We start from the raw sequence: 22876 nt of genomic DNA, 5'->3' as shown, positions 1-22876 counted from the left end.
AGGAGAAAACCAATTAGAGAAGCAACCAAGAGACCTATTATCACATTAGATTACCTCCAGGCGTAGACAGATAAGGTGGGACAATCTGTGAATAAGACAACTATCAATTGTATTCTGTATAAATCTGCCCTTTATCAAAGAGTGACAAGAAGAAAGCCATTTCTGGAAGAACACCACAAAATGGCTCATTTGGCATTTGCAAGAAGGCACATGGGTGACACAAATAACAAATATATAAATGCAGATCATTTCATTTTCATTTCATGAACAAAGTGCTCTGGTCATATAAGACCAAAATTGAACTTTTTGTGCTGCCTGCAAAGCATTAGGTTTGGTCTAAGAGTAACCTTGCACATCACCTTGAAAACATCCCAATGTCAACATGGTGGTGGCAGCATCATTCTATGGGATTTCTTTTCTTTATCAATGACTTGGGAGATTGTTAAAGTTGATGGAAAGATGGATGGAGCCAGATGCAGGGAGATTCTGGCAATAAAATATGTCAGATTCTGCAAAAGTCGTAAGAATGGGGCGCAGGTTCACCCCTAACAGGACAATCACCCAAAACATAAAGCAAAATCTACAATGGAATGGTTTAAAACTAATAATATAAAGGTGTTAGAATTGCCAAGCTTAAGCCCAGACCTCAATTCTGTAGAGCATTTGTGGAAAGGTCTGAAAAATGCTGTGAACAAACGATCATCATTCAAACCTGAAGGAACTTGAGCAGTTTTGTGAAGAAGACTGGGCAAATAAATTTGTTTTAATAAGTGCCAACTTTTCCATTTTTCTCTTTTGTCACTGATAACAAAATGGGGAACGTTGTTTGTTTCAAGATTAGACATGACATGTTCTGCCGAAATGTCCTATCCTGTTGAGGCGTCCTACTGCTATAAAGCTACCACAGAAAAACACACCAGGCTTAAAAGCTGCATCAGAAAACCGTATTTTGAAGCAGTAAACAAGTCTAATAGGACTAAATAAAAATGAAAATTGAAAGTATTTGTTACTTCCAAAGGCACAAATCGCTATAAGCGTTGTGCGCGTGCATGCGCACTAGGCATTGGCAGGGCGTGTTGATGGGTAGGAAGGTATTTCAGAACATGGCACTCTAGGATAAACTCTAAGTGAAGGCTAAAAGAGAAAAATAAGACAAAATGGATGTCAGGATAAAAAGGCCAAAATATTTACAAAGAAGTACTGCAAGTACTTGGAGTCTGGCCCAAGTTGTAAGTGCATCAGAACAATAGTGCAATATAAAAGTGCAATGACATTTAGGAGCGAATCTAATTCTTAAATAACTTGAGAAGATGAATGCTCATTTGTCAATACATAGGTAATATATATAGTTTTTTACATTCACGTGTGCTTGATTACAGTGGTGCTGGCCCTGGAGAAGAAACTACCGTAAATTCCGGACTATAAGCCGTTACTTTTTTCCCAAACTTTCAACCCTGCGGCTTATTCAGTGATGCGGCCAATTTATGTAATTATTCTAACGTCCGCCAGCGGCGCTCGAGTACAAAAGGTAAGATTTAGACTGCAACTTCTTAGCTTGTGCACAAATTAAATTAGCGTAGACATAGCCTCATCATGGCAGCGCGGCGGCGCAGTGGTTAGCGTGTCTGCGGCACAGTTCTGAGGTCGTGGGAACCTCCTGCGTGGGTTCAAATCCAGCTCCCCGCCTTACTGTGCGGAGTTTGTATGTTCTCCCCGTGCTTGCGTGGGTTTCCTCCGGGCACTCCGGTTTCCTCCCACATTCCAAAGACATGCATTTCAGGTGCATTGGCCGGTCCAAGTTGTCCCTAGGTGTGACTGAGCGAGTGAGTTGTCTGTCCCCGTGTGCCCAGCGATTGGCTGGCAAGCAGTTCAGGGTGTCCCCTGCCCACTGCCCGATGATTGCTGGGATGGGCTCCAGCACCCCCGCGACCCTACTGAGGATAAGCGGTGCAGCTAATGAGATGAGATATCCTCATCATGCAAATTGCAAAAAGAAAGGCACATGACGCAACTTTCAAGCTAAACGCAATCGAGCAGTCCGCACGTAAACTTTACTTTGCGAGCGTGATGCCAATGTGTTTTTGAATAAGGGAGCGTGGGACGACGTCTATATGACAAAATCTCTTTCCCATACTGAAGGAAGACGACTTTGATGACATCAGCTATAAGGAGGAAGATGAGCACGGTTTACCGTGCTTACTACAAGTACGGTATGTTTTTTTAACAGAGCTGTTTACTTTGTCGCGAGCGTGTTGCTAGTAGCGTTTTGCTACCCTTCACAGGCACGGTTTGGGATGAAAGTTATAATATTATTATTAAAGCTTTAAAAACTCTCGGTGTACAGTCTTTCTTTGTAAATATGTGTAACTATGTATAATATGTATTTGCAACTGTATATTTTTGTAATGTATTTATTTTAGAAACTTAATCTGATGTTTGGCACGAGCAAATGAGAAAGAAGGGGCGGGGCAAACGCGGGCTGACGGGAAGTGGAGTAAAGGTGAGATGTCTTTGTGTACGCGGCCGACAATAGTGGATATATATTTTTCCCACCCTTATCTTTGGAAATATGCACTTTTTTCCTTGGATTACTTTCAACGGGCACCCGGACTCTGCAGGTCTGCATTAAATTTTAAGTACCGGTATCATTTTCCGTTCATTTTGCCAGCTGTGTTTTTGGGTTAATTTCGTGTTTGTATCGCGTTGGGCGCATGCGGCTAATATACAGGTGCGGCTCGTGTATGTACAAAATCGGTTTTCCTCCCGAAATGTGGTGGGTGCGGCTTATAATCAGGTGCGCTCTATAGCCCGGAATTTACGGTATCTATGTGCCTTGTTAAGCGTCTACCAAAGTGCCACAGGTCACTTCTCTGCTCGATTACTGTAATGTATTGCTTGTCTAGCATCGAATGTTTGTAGCTGGTTCAAAATGCTGCCGTGAGACTTTTGAGTTAGACAAGAAGGTTTGACCAAATCATTCCTATATAAGCTAACTTGCAATGGCTGACGTTAGGGTTCTCTTACCAACATACAAATGTTCGCATGGAATTGCTCTCTCTTATTTCTCCGATCTGATTTTCCCCTATGTTCTTCCATGGAGCCTCTGCTTGGAAAATGCCAGTCTACTTGTGACTCAAAGAGCCAAGAAGAAGTCTGCAGGGTCGAGAGCGTTCTCCTTCCGGGTCCCGGTGCTGTGGAATGCTTTAGAGATAAGATCTGCAACCTCAGTGGGAGTTTTTAAATCGAGACTTAAGATCCACTTCTATTCAATAGCTTATGATTGATGCCCACCCCATACTTTTCTTTTACTGTCTTTTTCCGACTACCTGGCTGGTGGTGATACGAAGGAGAAGGACGATTCAAGGTGAGTCAGCCGACCAGCATCTGGACCTGAAGCATCTCAACCTCTGCATCGACCAGCCGGCAAAGAGAGCAGCGTCTTCGCTGGTATGGACTTCTTGGAATATTTTACAGGGCTTGAGGCGTCGTTCTAGACAAATTCCAACATATTACCTATTGTTTTCTTTTATTGATGTTCATTATGTTTTGTGTTTTGTGTGTTACCCAATGCTAAATATATTGCACCCTGGTCATCCTGAAAGTGTGATTACCACTTGTAAGGCCCCTTCTCAAGCTTTCTTATTTCCCTCTTGCTGAGGTTTTGAGTATTTCGTTGCCCGCATGTTGGTTTAATATCAGTAAATGGTGTAATTGTAACCTATACAGTCCTTTGAGAAGTTTGTTGATTGAGGGCTATACAAATAAAATGTGACTTGTGATATGGTAATTTTAATGTTGTTTGCTCTTATGCAGTATCTCATGTTCAAAGTAGATTTTTTTCCATTAATTATGTGTCAACAATGCTAAACTGAGTTCAAAGAGCCTTTCGGGGGAAAAAAAACCTTCCGCCGTGCCACTCTGCTTTTATCTTAATATATTCAGAGCTGTTCAGGACTCACAGCACATTAAGAAGCAGGAAAGGAGTGGGCGGTGATTTTATGCTCGTGCTCAAGGTTTTCTGTTAGTGTAGCATGAAAATGGTGAAAGTAAGAGAAGTACTGTTTTAAATACAGTTTAAACACCAACCCAAATGGCAAAAAAGATGAAAAAAGAATGACTCTTTAGTCTTAGAAATGCACATGCACTTGCGACACCAAATGAGCTTGACAGACACTGCAAAGATGATGTAAGCCAGAAGATGACGTCAACAAGTAGAACATTTTCAAATTTCAGACACCACCTTTAAGCATGTGTTTACAATGCCCATCTAGGTTCAAAGAGCCATTATGTTTTTTAACTATAATACCTATCTGCTTTTGTCTTAATTTTAGCAATGTCAGGTCAAGTCATGTTTATTTGTAGAGCCCTTAATCACACGGATTCTCAAAGGGCTGCACAGACCACAGACTTTTGCAAACTACAAACTATCATTACACCATTCCCTGATTTAAAACCTACATGTGGGTAAGGAAAAACACACCAAAAAAGGTTCTTTTGATCAGCGTTACACAAAAATTGTCCATAAGGGGTAAGTAATAGGTAAAATACTTTTTATGACGGCAAGTTAAATGAACAAAATAGGTGGCTGAGATGAATAGTTCATATTTACAGTACCTTAGTTCACACATAAGTTATACTTCCTTTCCTTTACCTTCTTTTCACTTTCCTTTCTCTACAGTTTGCCGTCATTGAGTGCTGTGAGTAAGAAAAAGAACAAGAAAATTTGATACAAAATAGACCAACCAGAAACGCAGCAAAAACTAATGAAATGGGTCACTGAAACCTTTTCTATGTCCCATTCGTTCAATTATAGCTGCTGGTTTAATATTTGGGGTAGGACTTATTAAATTTTGGTTCTTTTTCCAACATGCAGCAATGAGTGACCTCAAACAACAGGGCTAAGGATTGATTCACACCGAATTTCTTCTTTTAATAGTACTGGGGTAATTGGGAAATCGGCTGGTAGAGTCCTTAAAAATGTTCGTATTTGGCCAGGAAAAAGGTGTGTTGACCCTAAAAAAACCTCTCCTGTTTCTTCACATTTTGCATGTTTAAGAATTTGGAATAACCTTTAAGACTTGACCAGATTATTCATGTCACTTCGCCAGAGATGACGCTAATGGGCTGACATAGTAGTGGACATTTTCAGGAAGGAAGGATATGACTTGAATTAGGGTGGAGAAGGATATGAGGGGGGGCGAGGTGGCTGAAGTATCACCAGGAAAGGAAGCAGCACAAAGGTTGCTGCGTTCACACGCTCTCACGTTTGGTCTATTCCGGTGTGGCGCTGGCACACACATGCTATGCGTGGACGAAAAAAAAACACACAAACAGGTGCAGGCGTGTGCACCGGTGACAGTATGGCGGGCAGCTGTGCGGGTAGAAGCTTCTTGCGGAGCGTAGCTCGCTCTCATTTTCTGACCTTAGCACCGGACATTTGACGAGCACACAAATACTAAAGTCATAGGGCAGCTGCACGCTGCCAATTATGCCGCTCCCACACACACACACACGCTCAAAGAATGTACCGTCTCCTAAATGATATTTAATCTTTAGAGCAAGCCTGGCCAGCACAGCTCATTCCAAATCCAAGGGAATTATTTAGCGCTCGGCCCTTGTGCTGACTCCAAATGGTGTCCTCGCCTGCCAAGGGGAGCACACTTATACCTCTACTGCTGACCCAAATATTTACCTACCCCCTCCGCCAAAGTCCCAGTCCAAAAGCCCAGGCATAAAAAAAAGAAGATCCCACCTCCAATGTAGGCTGCCAGTCGCCAGTTAAGTCTTCCTTGGAGCTAGGAGGCTATCTGGGATTTAAGGGAAAAGCCCTTTATCCTGGGACTTTTGTTCAATCTGGGGCCAGCAAATGTCTCATGTCAGCAAAACACATTAAATGCTACGAATGGCATCTTTGCTGCTCCACAGGGGTGGCCAACAAACTTTGGTGGAGAAAATAAAAGGCCCCAAATGTGTGAACATCCATTTACAACACTGCAGACTATTTCGGTATTTGTTTGTAACATTTACTCCTACTACCGGTACGCACCAAAAACAAAACCCTTCTGAAAGGCCAGGCAAATAAAAAAAGGAAAATTGTGTGGTTTTCTCACTTTGAGTCTCCGTAGTTTGAAATCTTCCTTGCACTTTGCAGCAACAGTTTTCAGTTGTGCTACACAATACAACGCGATTAGTTATCAAATATTACACCTTGTCCCATTAATGTTTCCATATTCATGCTCACCTTCTACGTTCATCTTCGTACTCTGCGCGGTCTGTAACCCTCTCACAATATTTTGAGATATTGTGAGATAGGAAGCATATCACTCTTCGTCGAAAAACCTACAGGTCGGAATTCTTCTTAATCGAGATTTTACCCCCCCTAAATCTAAATTATGTAAACACAGCTACTGTCTTTTAGAGGTAGAGCAAGTGGCTTTAGACTTTTATCTGGGGGATGGTTGGGATGGCCACATATGTATGCTGGAATCCACTGAACCATATTGACTGGTTAACACACCCACACAAGTTGCTCATCTGCATGCAGATGCTTTCAACTGCATCATAATGTTCATGCACACCAAGCACACGATCAGTGGACCACAAACCTGCTGTTCTTATGACTGATCCCGTTGCTTTTTCAAAACACATAGTCCGCGTTCAACTGCTCTGTTATACCAAATTCTAAATTTGTATTTATTTTCCCCAAATAAACGATAGAGAGGATTGTGCCACTGTAGGAGTGGTCAGAGCCGACTTAAATCATCGTTGTGTGAATACTACCCAAACATAGCATATCACAATTTACAGATTCTTTAAAAAATGCCATGAATTGGCACATCACTGACCACTTTCCTTTCATGTTTTACCAACAGAAAGAATTGGAAAATGTATCTACATCCTGGACAGAGTTTATTTTAATTAGGAGGTTGGGTTGGATCCCTTAACCACTAGGGCATTAGGGACACCATTTCCTGTGGTGTATCTTGGGCAAGTACAGCCTGGTGGTGCCCATCCCTCTCCAGGCCAACAAATGTTTCCAGCCGGTCTCAGACCGGGAACCTTTTGCGTCTTAGACGGATATGCTGACCACTGAACTACAGAATTTTTTTTAACAGTACTCATTTTTAATAGTTGCGGTTAAACATTAGGAATATTCGCAAAGTTGCGAGCATTAGCGTCGAGTGATCATGTCCACAATCATGGTTTGGGAGGGTTACCATAACCATGTAATCTGATACAGTTACTGGTTACCTCTTGAAACATGTAATCAGTCATGTTCATTTCATTTCTGTAATCCGAATATCGTAATATAAATATACATTGATTACTTTCAATTACTGGTGTTACTTCAATACCAAATTAGCCAATAAAAGACAGCATGAAGACGATTTAGATAAAATGGATACATTTTGTTTAATATATAAATGAATGATAAATAACTGAAAAAACATTACAGAAAACCAGTGTCAAGTTGTTCCTTGTAGTCCTACAAAAAAGCAAACTTTTTTACAACGTGGTATAGTTTATTAAGCGAAAATATCTATATATTTTTTCCAAGGTTTTTTTTCATATATTTTTTCAAGATATGCTCAGTTTGGGTTCACATTAAGAGCACATTAACAACCCAATTTTGTTTTAAACACACCAAGTGTTCACTGTTGAAATCTCCAACAAACAAAAAAGCTCTGCTTGTTTACAATAATTATTAACATGAGGTAAAAAAATTCTCACAAAAAAAAAAATGAGTTCAGTGATCGTATAGTGGATTCTGAACAACGACATTACTACAATGCATGCACACTCATGTGTGCATCTCTCTCTGTCTCTTTAGCGGCAGTGATTGAAATTATGCCGGACAAAATTATTTTATCGTACATTTTGTACATGTAAATATACCCTTTAACAAAATTTGTATTCTGCAAAGTATCCTTGTTTTTACTAAAATCCCTGATTTTTCTTTCTGTAACTGTAATGGAATTCATTATATATGTATTCTGTTACTCCCCAAGCCTTTCCACAATACTAGCATAAGTATTTGTATTTAAAATCTGTGAAATTGGCTTTAGTTGCTTAGGTTTTTATCATTAAGAGCTTAAGTGGTGTTCTTGACTTAAAAAAGCTAGCCACGGAAGCAATGATATTTACAAATGCGGCTAGTGGTTGTGTTGATGAAAATATCCATTAAAAACAGGCTTGGAACGAAAGGAACAAAAGACGATCTAACGATCTTTAAATTTGTTATACTTTATGATCTAATATCGTTATGTTGCCCAGCCATTGTGAAGCACAATTAGTATTACTCTCTAATAGCTGTGTCCACTGTTCTAGAGTGAGTATTAGAGGGTTTGTATGCGTGCTTGAAATCCTTGGAAGTGCTTGAATTTTAATGTTTTCAAGGATTTCAAAGTGCTTGAATTTTGGGTGTGTGGTTGTAAATGATTTGAAATCGTTGCCATGTTTGTTGCCAAAAAGACTGTGAGATCCCAGCATTCCACCAGGCGCTCAGACTACAGCTTATGAGTGCCAGTGTGGTATTGTTGCGCTTCTGAGGTTCTGGGCCTTGTCTGCAAACCCCTGACGCTTGTCCAGTGCCCTGTAAGACTTTGGTATTTTTTTCAGCCGCAAGGAGTGTGTTTTATTTGCCCATCTCCTTTCCTTTCTTGAGGAGCACTTTTTGGTTTTTTTCCCTGATCCCGTTAACAACATATGTCTCTCTTTGAATCCTTTCTGCCCAACAAGTCTGCTTGAAAATGACACGGACACTGGTGGCTTTTCTTTGCCATTGCATTTCATCTTTCCTCCCGATTAAATGCAGCTGGCATTGGTTTGTACAGCATTGACTTATAAAGCGTCATCACACCCGAGAGAACAGGTGAATGCTACACCTACACAGGGCACTACTAAATGTGTGTAAGTGCAAGGATTATCAGGTATCAGTTATGGACGTCGATTATAGATCATGCCAAAAATTAAGGTAGCGTTTCCCAGTGGTAAATTGTAATGGGAGGAACTTCTTGCAAGTGAAAATGAATTTTACTGTCATTGACTGACAACACTTATATAGGGAGTCATTTGTCTAAAAAAAAAGATATTTGCAATTTACTCAAGATCTAGAAATCTTAAGTCTTGATACACAAGATTAAAAATCGCATATGTACATCACAAATATAATTGCTGCTCTACAAGATATCTATTTTAATGGTACTGGAGAAATTGTGAACTTGGCTTTGAAAGGACCCCTCCAGTGTGCGATGGTCTGTCCAGGTCTGTCCATCTTTTGTCCCCCTGGCCATTAGACGGTTCATCTGTCGCTCTCACACATAGCATGCCTACCTAACTGGTAATTCACACATCTGTTATTAAATTTTTTGATTTTTAACATGTTTACTTGACTGCCCATTTTGTACATCTGCTTAGCTGCTCCTCTTGCAATCTTTCACGACCGTACACTACTCATAGCTATAATTATTTACTTTTTGCTGAACATCCATATATTTTGGACATTACATGATCCCCCCACTGGCTTGTTTCATTCTTCAAGTCATTTGCTCAGTTGTACTATATCCCTTTTCAAAATACTCCAACTCATTACTAAATACTTTTATTTATATATTTACGGAAACTGTGTGGTCAGATGTATTGACATTTTGGGAGTATACATCTTTATCTTAATCTGAAAGTCCTTAAAAAGTGCTATAATTTCGCCATAAAAAAGGTGTACAAATCCCAGACTTAGTATTTAAATTTTGCAAACCTGTAATTAGTTGCTAAATTATTTAGTATTAAAAGCTAACGTGGTGATAGTGGCTAAAGTGACACTATCCACCAAAGGACTACTATTCAAGAATGTGGGTTCTGTTTAAAGCAGGTGAAGATTACAAACTCTTTCACAGAATTGCAAGTGTTTCTGTCTCAATTTGTGACTGTATTCAAGCATGCAATAGGTTGATTTTTATTTTGATTCTGTTTCTTTGTCCAGTTGGTGGTAGAGAGTGAAAAATCCAGCCCATGCGACCTGTACATAAATAAGGATGCAGCGTTTAGAAGAGCAGCTGGAGAAGGTAATCCTGTCTCTCTAGGTCATCCGTCAGACAAGCTCTAGCAGGGCCTACTTACTCCAGCCTAATAAGCACGAGCCAACAGGGAAATCTCTTCCTCTTGCACCCAATTTTTCCGCCAGACGTCATAGGGTTAATTTTTTCCAGACTTGAAGACTGCAGTTTTGATCAAGTCCAACATGCTTACTTTGCAGCTTTGATGTCACGTCGTTTTAGGGGATTAGAAGGAGATGGGATTAGATCAAATGCAGCACTAGTTAAGAATTAAATATTCCCTCCATTTTTAACTTTCTTGTCTGTGTCCTCATATAATAATCAGCGCTTCAGAGGAACATGACAGTGGAAAAGGACAACAGTTTGGGAAAAGGTACGTGAGTCCGAAATGCACATGGGGTTGAGAAATCTCTCTGATGATGAATGAATGAATCTGTGAATAAACAAAAAAAATTTTATCGGTCATTAAAAAAAAAAAAAAAAGAAGAGTCTTGTGGTACGTCTTTATACGGGCTTCGTTTGTTATAGGATCATGGTCATAGCTCCAATTGCCCGTGAACATAACGATATTCTTCGATATAAAATAAATAGAAACTAATTGGCCTGTCCCTGACATCCAATAAGAATCAAAGTCAATGATAAATAGCTTTTAATAAACTCTTTCTGACTCTCACTAAAACACAGTCAAATAGTAATTTAACATAAAAATAGAGTAATGAGATAAATAAGATGATATTAACAAGATACAATGTGAGTTTAGTATGAGCATTATCATGGAGGTAGTTGTACCACACAAAGCTTTACGTGTGGTCTAGATGAAGGGGCGGGGGGACCGGCAGTGGAATGCCCTTTGCAAGGAAGAGGGGCAGTCATTGCTATTGGTTTCTCTACTGTCACTGCCTCAGTCTCTTCTCGGACCCGATAAAAATCCAGGGAACAGCTGCTGGTCATCAGGATTTCTTTGCGCTCGACTTATATTCCTCAGATTCTGATTTAACTGACGAGTTTCTTTTCCATGTAACGAACTGATAGACTACTAGCTGTTGCCATGCTTGGCAGTTTTTTTTTGGTGAACACAGTGACTTGTGGCGCTCCTCACTCTTTGACTGACAACATGCACCAGTCTATCACAGTCGCGCAAGATGCACACACACACACACAAATCCTTCCCTGACTTGCCCCCGTGACAGCATTTGCTGTGTGCTGTCTGCTGCAGAATACAATGCACATTGAAAATGTTGAAACCGTGAAAAAGGAACCGTGATACAGAGAGGGATAATTGTATTCCATACACCACCTGTTTTCAATGTAACTGGCAATATCTACTTTTCATTTGTAAAGCCCTTAATCACAAAATTTCTCAGAGGACTGGATAGGTCAATATTACACCATACCTTCATCTGAAACTGTCATGCTGGCAAATAAGAAACCTTGAAAACGGGCCTCACAAGTGGTAACCCCCTTCCAGGATGACCAGGCTGCAATAGATGTTGCATTTGGTAAGAATATACAAAACATACTGAATATCAATTTTGAAAACATAAATTATATTCTTAATTGTCCAAAGAGTCCATGACAGCAACGGCGCAGCTTCCCATCTCAGCAGGCTGGTTGATGAAAATGATGACATGTTTCAGGTCAAGGTGCTCGTTCGCTGACCCATCGTGATACATCCTTCTCACCCATTTCACCGTCAACCTGGCAGGCTGAAAGGACAGGGAAGAAAAGTATGAGGTCGGCATCATTCATAAGCTATAGAATAGAAGTGTGTCTTAAGTCTAGACTTAAAAACATCCACTGAATTTGCAGATCTTATCTCCGAAAGGGAGAGCATTCCACAGCACCGGGACCCGGATGGAGAATGCTTTCGAGCCTGCAGATTTCTTCTTGGCTCTTGGAGTCACAAGTGGACCAGCATTTTCCGAGGAAGAGCTCTCTGCAGGAACTTAAGATGAGAGAGCGACACATCCCTTAAACTGGAAAAAATCTGAACAGCCGCCAACACAGACTTCCGAATCTTTAAAGTAGGACGAAGTTGCGGGATTTTTATTAAAAATGTCTTCCCGGATGAGTTTAAACTTTTTATATAGAAATAAGAGGTTTACACAATTGTTGTGATGGCCCCGGGAAAGAAACTGTCTCTGAGCCTGTTAGTCCTTGTCTTGGGGGACCTAGAGCGCCTACCGGAGGGCAACAGGTGGTGGCGAGATTAAAAGGAGTCCTTTACAATGTTCTTGGCTCTCTTGTGGTATTGCAAGCCGGCAATGCCTCCAGGCTGGGCAGAAAGCATCCAATGATTTTCTGAACTGTGTCGAGTACTGAGTATGTTTTTTCTGTTCTCTACCATGTTTCTAGCATACCAGGGGCTCAACGCTAGGCCAGATCCCATTTAAAGACACAAAACTCAGTTATCTTATTTCCAACTAGCCCTTCTTGTTAAGTCAATTTTTATTATTTAAGGCTTCAAATACATTGACTCCAACACATTGGCACACACACTCCGCCACACTGGAGGCAGCCAAGTGATGACAGGACAGATGTGCAATCCTGCTGTCTGACCTCTTGCGTAGTCCTCCAAAACAACTCCCTTTACCAGCCCTCTCCTATGCATGCTGCTCTTCAAGTGTGTCTCCAACTAAATGGGGGTTGCTGGTGGGTGGGGGGTGTTAGTGTATCAGGTGTCTGGAAAAAAAAGCAGTTGTCAGGACTGGCTGAAAATGGAGCATGACTTTATTCAGTCTGAATTCTGTCCCGGTGAAAACAGTGCAGCCTCTCGATGCATTCTCTACTCTGAAGTGGCCATTTGCGTACAGCTCACAGAGCTCATTTAATGGAACTCTATTAAGCACTACGTTTTTAATAAGATTGATTTCCCCACACTGCACTGCTGTTACACAAATGAATATCCCAATACATTTATTTCCTCCATCTGCCATTGAGTGGATAATGACTTCCTATGTTTCTCACAGGTTGGTAGTTTTCTTCTGGTCGGGGCCACTTTGAACAACTGAGCCTCCTGTTTGGGTAATAGTTAGCTTCACGCACATTAGTGCATTAAACACACAAATACACGCCGGCACAGCTGGTAAGGATTAAAAGAGAGGAAGCAGAATGTTTCAGTGTTTCAGAGTCAAAACAGCGCAGTTGGACTTGACCTATGACCCACAGGAATGAAATCAATTCCAACACTGAGGTGTTTGGCCTGAAGAGGAAAAAGAAAAACTTTGTTAAGATATTCTATCTTCTCCTTCTGATTTTTTTAAACTTTAGTGATTAAAGTAAAGTACAGGGATATATGATAATTAACAGCATATATTGGAAGGAAAACCCCTTTCTCTGCAATTTTCCTTCTGGATGGAGTGCTGAAGTTGCTCGGCTCTTTAGTCCCATCCTACCTGGGGCTATAGACAAGCACTATCTTGCATGTTAAATAATGTTTCACCCCTGCTGAGCCTCTCCGCTGTGCAAATTCTTCAAGATTAATGCATTTTTCTCTTGCACTTCACTTTTATACCTAGTCCCCTCTCTCTCACCGTCACCTTTTCTCGAATCATTTCCCCCTTATCTTTGTTTAGTAAGGTGAAAAAATTGGAACAAAATGGTCTCTGACAAATGACATATGGCCGTGTATATTTTATATCGATATAAACATATGCATATGTCTGTGTGTGTGCATCAGAAATGGATGCTTCTCAGTACATGTCTGCTAATTCCGTCCCTTCTCGTCCACCCCGGAGGAATAAGTTGGGTCATTTAACTGCAGCCTCAGATAGCAGCAGGTGATAAGTCACACCAATGAGCCTTGCACTTGCAAATTATGCTTTTTCTCTCTCACTGCTTCTCTCGGTTTCTCTTTGAATATCTCTTTCTGCTCTTCCAAACTTGTATGATATTGTAAATTCAGCTAATTTTTGCATCGTTGCCCAAAAGAAAGATACTGCCAGTCTCACTAGTGAATGTGTATAATGATGGATCATTCGATTCATTGAGTCCTGAAAATGAATTTTCTTTAAGGAAGGAAGTGGAAAAAGAATAAGTTGACTTACCATCTACCACCAACAGAGGTGTTGTTGGTTCGGGCTGCAGTAGTTGCCTAAGCAACAATTTGGATAATGCACAGCAAAATTTGTCAAGTTCCTACCATTGTACCTTGGCCTAGAAGTAAGAGCACACTTTTTAAAAGGCTCAATCTACGTGTTTATGTAATCAGTTTTGATTCTTCAATACTACAAATAAAAAATCATGATTTACTCTTAGCTTGTTATATTTGAGTATGCCAAAATTGAGTACAGAGACCCCTTTCTACAGGAATTTGATACAGAGACCGGGATATCACTTTACAACATAGGGGGCAGTTGGGCGTAAAAAAGAAACAAATGTTTGGCCACAAACATATCTAACCAGGCAATAACCCACTGGAAGGAATACTATGAACCCCCCTTCACCCCGATAAAACCCACCTCAGAGTTCCTGAAAATGCTACCCCAGCAATGATGTTAAGTCAAGATTCTGATATATCTAAAACTGCTCATACTGATAACTTAAAGGTTGTCATCATAGTTGTGATCACCACCAATGTTAAACGAAAGTTATTTGTTTACCCAGTCTTGGGCTGCAGGAGTAAATTTCAACTAACGGGTAGTACAGTTTCTACTAGCGCTAAAGTGGTGCCTTGGCTTTTAAATGTGTCCACCATCGGCCAACTTCAGCCTCGACCAAAATTTTCTAGAAAAGAAATGGCCTTTGCTCTCAAACAAATTTTAGCTTATGAACAGCCTGTATTGAGCTGAGACGGCATTCGGTCAGCCGAGGGAGGCCGAGTCAAGCCAAACCGCGTGTCTCGTGGGTCTCGACTCTTCGGAACTACGATAGCTATTTATGATGATCTGAAAAAGAAAAGTGTGGGTACAGACAACAAGGGGGATGTTGAAAAGTGATGAAAGGGCTTTACTTTCAAAGCGGTTCTGTGCCGATTTGAAAAGTTGAAGTAAAGAACTGCTATCCATTGTGTGACAAGACATGAAGAGGCGGTGAGTTTTCACGAGAGGACATTTTTGCACCACTTATATGTCATTTTTCTGCGAAGGAGTTATGAAGAGGCACTCTGAAGGTTAGAGTGAGAAGTAATCAGAGAACCGACTGAGTCGTTAATGAAGTGCCAAGAGTGCCTAAGAAGTTTATCTTTATTATTCAGGACAGAGAGCAGACTAAAACAAAATATATATTAGTTCGCCTAGTACATGAGGGCTAAAGAATTTGTTCCTCAGCAAGAGTTTAATTGCAGTGAAATCCTTATTTTTTGGAAGAAGATTCCTGCTAATAAAAAGATGGAAAAATAATGGATCCCATCGCATATGACATCAAAAGTATTTCAATATCAAATGTGTTTAGATTTCTGGCTACATACACATTATATTTTTTAAAAAGTTGACTTTTCATATGGGCCAGAACAGATTATTGAGTTTACAATTTTATTCTCAATGCAAAAATAAATTAAGAATTTGACCAAATTAGACCTCGACCTCCAACCTGGAAAGGATTAGGTCCGAAAGCTGAGGCACCACTTAGTTTTGGTGTCCGATGCATTTTCCCAAAAGCTTGACTTTTTCAAAACTGAGCCAATTCCTCCCTATTTTTTATTTTCAATCTTAGACAAAAAAATGAAAGAATCACACACTGATTGAAAGGGTTTGACAAACCTCACCTGCTATTTTATTAGATTTGCCCCCTTTTTGAAGTAACGGTAATGCAATTAGTTTAAATGTGTTTTGTTAGTCCTTCAAGAGAACCAGCTTGTTTGTAGCAATAGGAACTCAAGGTTATTTTATTGAAATAAAATGCATGCTGACACAGCAAAAAAAAAAAAATCGGCCCAATACAATAATGTCACTATGTCACGGTTGCCTTGGCGCCCAATTGGCCCCGTCCATGTGGCGCCAGCTGCGGCTCATTGACAGATTGACTTCCCTTCTATTTAAGCACAGTGCTCTCACTCACCCTTTCTCAGTCCGTCAACAAACCTCTGCCCCGCAAGACGTGGGATTTACCTCTGTCCATTTTCCTGCCAGTGTTTCCTGTCTGATATCGTTCCCGTCTATTTTTGTCCTGTATATTATTGATCGCCAGTTTCGTTCCTGTCTAGTTTGTCCTGTTTAATTTCGATATCCTGTTTTGACATCAGTCCTGTCTGTCCCGTCCTGTCCGGTATCGACCCCATCTGTCGGGTATCTGCTCGGGCAAATGGTATCGATCTCGTCGGTCTAACGTGCATGACTGCCCCATTTACCGTAAAATAAAAGGCCTGTGTGAGAAACGTGACGCACTTGGGTTCTCCTCCTGTTCCGGTTCATGACACTCTATCTGATTCGCTGTGATACTCAGGAGCCGATACTGACCATCACTCTCGCAAGTGACTAGTTTTTACACCAGATTAATATTGACACTGAAATCTGGTTAAGAATTAATTTCATGAATGAAAGTTACATTCAATTTATCTTCTTGTTTTAACTTCAGCAAGCCCAATTCCAAACTTCAACCACACGTGCTGTACATATTTGGTCAGATTCGGTTTTCATAGTAACCTCATCCCTTTAATATCTCCAGGTACCCAACAGAAGGGGAAGTGTTCGGTTTTTATCATCCTTGACAGTGTCACATCATCACGTCTTAAAAGTGGGGTTTGTAATATGAAAATATTCTACTTGCTGATGCCATCTTCTGGCTGAAATCAGCCTTGCAGTTCGGTCAAGCTGCTCGTGTTGTGCATGCAAGTACGTGACTTTCTAAAAATGCACTCGAATAAACGTTTCTTTTTTGTGTTTGGGTTGGTATTTGAACTGTATTTGAAACAGTCCTTTTCTCACTTTTACCATTTTCAACCTAGAATAAAGAAATCGCCAAGTGAAATAACTCTAAGTTCCCACCCCCCGTACTACTTTCCTCCAGCGTAATGTGTTCTGCGGACGAAACAATAATGGTAAAATTAAGAGAAAGGTAGATAGGCGTGGTGGGTAAAAAAAATATAAAGGGTTGTGCTTTTTTGTTCATTAAAAGAAAATAATCTACTCTAAATATTTTAATCACACCTTAAACGATGTTCCTTACCTTTAACAAACACTAAGGTTGCATGAACATATGGCAGCAATTATGCTCAAGAATTGAATTGAAATTATCATCTAGAAATGAGCAATGCAAGTTAAATGATGTTTTTTAGAATCATATGCAAATGAGTATCTACTGTGCATCAGGAGCAAATTTGACCTTGATACAACTAAAACAGAATGTATCAGTCCTTGAGGTTAGCGCAAAGTAACATCGAGGAGTGCGTGACAAGAAAATTAGATTGCTTTTGAGAAGACAGTTGAGAGTAGTGCGAGGACACCAAACAAGGAGATGAACTTTGCGAGGTTATTCACTCAAATTTGTCTACAGGCACAAGAGTATACATGTTTCTTTTTTGACGAAGGATTTCATATACGCGTTCCTAGAAATCTGCCGTAACCAAAACTAACAGGATGTCCTGCTTATGATATATTTTCTCATTTAGACATAGTTTTCATACAGAATTTACTCGTTTCTTTTTCTTCAAAAAACAAATATGTAAACGATAGGATGTGTGTTTACAGTGGAACCTCGGTTTTCAAACGCCTCTCAGTTCGAACAAATCAGTGTCCGACCAAAAATGTAGAGAAATTCTTGCTTCGCTGTTCGGTCAAAGAAAACAGAGTTCGAACGCCAGTATTGCGTGAGTGCGTACGCTAGGGTGCGATGCTGAGCGGCATACGGGTGTTTTAGCCCCTTATTATGCCTCCGAAGAAAGTCAGTGCAAGCAGCAAAGTTGCTACAGGTGACAAAAGAAAAGTAGTGCGTACAACTATTACATTTAAGAAAGAAATAATAGCCAAATATGAAGGAGGTGTGCGAGCGCCTTCTGCTGACCACCACAAAGGTAAAAAATCCTATTCAAAAGATTACGATAACGCAAACGTACGATTAGCCTGGATTAGCTTTAAGTTTACGTTAAACATTCAGGGTGTTGGAACGGAGCCCAAAATTGATGGTGTTGGAATGGAGCCCCCTTTCCAATGAACCGCTCCCCACTTGTTGTGGAGACCCGGGTGCTAAATGACTTGTAAACGACCTGATTTATTTTATTTTTACACGTTCGTGTTAGGGGAATCTTTCGTACGGAAGATTACGATAACGCGAACGTACGATTATCCTGGGTTAGCTTCATGTTTACGTTAAACATTCAAGGTAAACATTCAGGGTGTTGGAACGGATTAAAACGATTTACATTATTTTTAATGGGAAAAATGATTTCGGTGCTCGAACAAATCGGTTTTCGAACAGGGTTCTGGAACGGATTATGGTCGAGAACCGAGGTTCCACTGTATGTAGAAAATAATGTCAATTATGTTGGATTGAGACTCAATTCAAAATCCGGGACAGAAAAGCACTGGAGCAGAGCAGTTTATTTGAATTTTAATCACAATAAATTAAAAAAACAAACAAAATATCATCTGGACCCTGTGAAATAACAGCAAGTTGTATGTGTGTAGGGACAACATGGCTGACCATGAGAGAGAGAGAGATAGAGAGAGAGAGATGCAGTCTTTTGAGTAAAACACAATTTAAGAAAGGGGGCAGATTGCCCCCATACCCTCCTGAAACAACTATCAAGGCATTGATAGCACACACTCATTCAAATATAGCGATAATCATTCGTATTAATCATTAATAATTAATTATTTAGTATTCATTTCAAGTATAATAATAATGTTATGATTAAAATCAGGGGTCTCCAACCTAGTGCCACCTAAGTAGCCCACGGACAGGTTCAACAGTGAAATGAAATGAAATGATCTGCATTTATATAGCGCTTTTCAAGTCAATGACTTCCCAAAGCGCTTTACATTGTGCTTCACATTTCCCAATAGCGGCCGTGATCTGTGCAGCCATGTAAGGCGCTATTGGGGATATTGGGGGTTCAGTGTCTTACCCAAGGACACTTCGACATGTAACACAGACAAGCCGGGATTCGAACTGGGATCCCTTAATCCTAAAACGATCGCTCTACCTCCTGAGCTACTGCTGCCCCAGTGATGGGTCATCGCGACATTCTAGGGAATTTGATTTCTACTGACATGTTTTAGTGGTTGAGTAAGCCTATTTTAACTTGAAATTTAAACAATCTCAACCTGGTTATTAAATAGTACCAAGCTGGGCGTATAACTGAACAAAGTAATTGGTTACCAGTACTAGTTACTTCATTTATAAGGCCGACCTGCTAAAACTGTTTAAAATACACAGTAAAAAAAAGAATATGTATACATACATGTATACAAACCTATGGGAGCGGTGAACCCTTCATATATCTTTGCTTGCATAATCCTGAGAGCTTGCAAACCCACACAGAAGAAACACTCCATATCCATTTTGTCTTTTGTTTTCAAATCACTCAAAGATTTCCTCCATTTCTGGGTAATATCCATAACTGTTTTTTTATTTCTACAGGGATGGTGTATTGCAGAAATAATTTTACAAATAAAAAGACCAAACTTCAGGACTCTTACCGTAAATTCTGCACTCCCGCTTGCCGCATTGGGTTCCTGTTACACATCTTTATTAATGACGTGTTATTGAACTCGTTACCGAGGAAAGTAATTGCGTTCCAGGAAAACAACATGATGACATGCATTGTAAGTTATTTAAGAAACATGTATTAAATTGGTAGCCCTTTGCATGAATAAGTAACAAAAAGTAGCTCTCATCAAAAGGGTTGGTGACCCCTGATTCTAATACACAGATCAATCGCATTTGCGATTAATGTGGACCGGAACCACCGTAAAAAGTGACAATCCGGAAGTAGCATCGCAAACTTACCTTGAGATGACGTCATTACTGACTGAGAGTATACCACTGTAACAAAATAACAACCATAAATATAGAAATGATAACACATAACTACAGTTGAATTGATGATTTTATTGTCATTATTCAAAAGTAGAACAATATTGGAGTGCTTCTCCTTTTAGTGTAAGAAGCAATTTAGAGAGCGGCTGGCCAGCGGGGCTCTATCATCGGGTGCCCTCAATTTGAGCCAAGTCTCTGCGATGATTAAAGTACTACCGTACCGGACGTAGCAAGGTATCCCACGAGTTGTAGCTCCAAGTTATCCATTTCATGGCTAACTGATCTGTTATTGCTGAAATAGTGTCTCGGCAGGGGAGACTTAAGAGAGTTGTTAGCTAGCTGTAGCAGTCGCTATTGCCTCCTGACTCTGCGTCAGTTGCTTCACTTACCCGATGATAATCCACGGATCACCCGCGGTAATAAGCGTTTCCTTGCGCTCTTTTCACTACTCTTAAAAGTTCAATTTGATTGATGAATTTCTTAACGAGACACCATCCTTCGGAGTTTTCTCTGATCCGGAGACGCTGACTGCGCATGCCCACCTCAGCTGCTTGACTGACCGCATACACCATCCTATCACAGTTGCGCCACGCTCACCCAATACACACACACGCAACCTGCCCCACGCAGCACTACTGTGTGCTCTCTGTCTGAACAAAATGGCCGATACGATAATATCAATGACAATAAAGACAATTCAATTAAATTAAAGTCTCGCGAGAGAACAAGTCATAACCGAAGCACGAAGTAGTGAGGGGTTTTTGTACTCAACCGGATGGAATTAGAAAATGTATACCATTATGCCGATTTATTTTGTGACATGCTATTGTGAGTATGTGTTCCTATTGTTGTTTGTGCTTTTTTTCCCAAATTGGCAGAACTCTCTAGTATCCAAATTGAAGACCTACATTTTTATGTGAAGTATTGCCAACTTTTGTTTTTGGATTTGTGATCTTGAGGTCAAAGTTTTGAACATAATGAATAGCGAACTCCCTCCATGTTTTCCTGCCAAAAGATGGATTCCTCAACTAGTCTCAAGCCCTGTGTATCCCTCAAAGACTCACAAGGCCGCTCTGTGCATCACACGGGTACAAGCTGCTGGCTCACGTGAGCATGACATCGTCAACAAATCTATAATTGTTGCTGCATCTTGTGTTCCTGACTTTTTTCCCCTTCCCTGGTTTCGGTCTGCCAGTATGCGCTTGTGCGTACATGCAAGGCTGTGACTGATGCGCAGCCAAGCCCTAACACAGACAAAAGCGTACGTACAGTAGGAGATGGATAAACACGATAATGAGTACCCGAGGTGTGTGTGTATGTGAAATATCCTGACTGTCGACTTGCAAATCTTGCCTGAAGGGGTCTGGGTTGTGGTTTGATGCTTTTGAACTCAAGTGGTGATTAGACACCAGGCTGAGACTGTGCTGTGTGTCACTAACATGAAGACAGAGTGAATGCTCCAGGGTAGTTGGGTTTTCCCGAAATCTACGTGCATCCTGTGTTTTAGATGAAACACCTGTTGACTTGCCGTATGGATGAATAAAATATTAATGGTGTTTACAAGACCAACCTTACTATGAGTTTTTATGACAACAATAACTGTTCAGTGGGGTTTGTGAGTTTATCATTGAGATCAAGATTTTATATTGACATTCTTATAAGGATAAATTATGAAGGACGAATTGCTCAAATTTGAGGACGCACATGGACCAATCAATGTATCTAGAATGAAAAAAAAATATTATTCAACTTGCCAATAGTTTCACTCATTTAAAGTATTGAAATACAATTGATACTTAAATTGATGAATATTATCTGCCAAGTGGCCAAGATCCTTATTTTGTTTCATATGTATTGAGACGAGAACAGCAAAATAAACATAGAGTGAATCTTCAATGCTTTACCACTTTATTAAAAAGAATTCTAATAAGAAAGAATATGATTTAAATGAAGAAAAAAAAATCATATAGCAATCTGTTTTGTTATTTTTCAGCTAAAATATACAAATAACAGAATATGATGTAATAACATTAATACTTTTTTGCTTTTTATTTTTCCTAGTTTTGCCTACTTTTTGCATTACAGTGCAATGTTCCATTAGTGTTGTGTCATCTTCGCCCTACTTTCATGAAATCGACGATTCATATTATTTAAATTTAATTCATTGGGTGGACTTAAACAGAGCGCTGACCTAGCGGTTAGCACACCTGACTGTTTTGGGTGCCCAAGTTTGACAAGACAAAAGGTGAAGAGTAGGAGAATACAAATAACAGCACATGCTAAAGGATTTTAAGTATACTGATTTGTAGGACCTCCAGAAGGGATTTGACAAATACCTTAATATACCTATATTAAAAACATACGTATATTCCACTCTCTGAAACTTTCTGGAAAACCCTTTTACATCTTTGAGACAAACCCGCTCGAAACTGCAATACACATAACGGTATTTGAAATGGTTTGAAAAAGAAACTGTTTTCACGAGACTCACCACACTAATGAAGTTATGGTTTTGCTGCTGTCTCCAAAAGCCTTCTGTCATGGTGCGTCTCAGTTACACCAGCTTGTGTGTTTTCTGTGGGCTGCTTGTTTATATTCTTTTGAAAATGATGAGATTCCTTCAAAACACAAGTGGACTGCAGCCAAACTCAAACTTTTTGCAGGATGTTATTTATGGTTTTAGAAGTTGAAATTCCATGGTTGAGATGCTGAATGAGTTTCTGGGTCGTGTTTACCAGGCTGAGAGTTATTTAATCCTAAGGCTTTTCCTTTAACAGTAAACAGGTGATCGTCAACTATTATCATACACTTACACTCCCAAATTGTGAAGGTACTCACGCAATGTGCTTTGGGTCAAATGGTTATTTTTAATTCCCTTTACAACTTTGACAATGACAACAATAACATCT

At 40.1% G+C, this 22876-nt stretch overlaps 1 protein-coding gene across 2 annotated transcripts; it reads left to right on the top strand.

Annotated features, from left to right (window-relative positions):
- Window positions 1-3261: 3261 nt before the first annotated feature.
- Window positions 3262-13864, top strand: LOC148367406 (uncharacterized). Of its 2 annotated transcripts, none has more exons than XM_088333262.1 (4): window positions 3262-3447; window positions 9980-10061; window positions 11690-11786; window positions 11878-13864. In XM_088333262.1, exons 1-4 carry the CDS (start codon window positions 3277-3279, stop codon window positions 12005-12007), a joined length of 480 nt encoding a protein of 159 aa, XP_088189388.1. In that variant the 5' UTR covers window positions 3262-3276; the 3' UTR covers window positions 12008-13864. The 2 variants fall into 2 exon arrangements, with proteins under 2 accessions (XP_088189388.1, XP_088189387.1); XM_088333261.1 differs by having other exon boundaries at window positions 11862-13864.
- The last annotated feature ends 9012 nt before the right edge of the window (window positions 13865-22876 follow it).

The sequence above is a fragment of the Urocampus carinirostris genome, chromosome 4, assembly GCF_059441175.1.
Source record: "Urocampus carinirostris isolate Australia breed hairy pipefish chromosome 4, RoL_Ucar_1.0, whole genome shotgun sequence".
In the NCBI taxonomy this organism is placed as follows: Eukaryota; Metazoa; Chordata; class Actinopteri; order Syngnathiformes; family Syngnathidae; genus Urocampus; species Urocampus carinirostris.
This window is presented reverse-complemented; position numbering and strand designations above follow the sequence as displayed.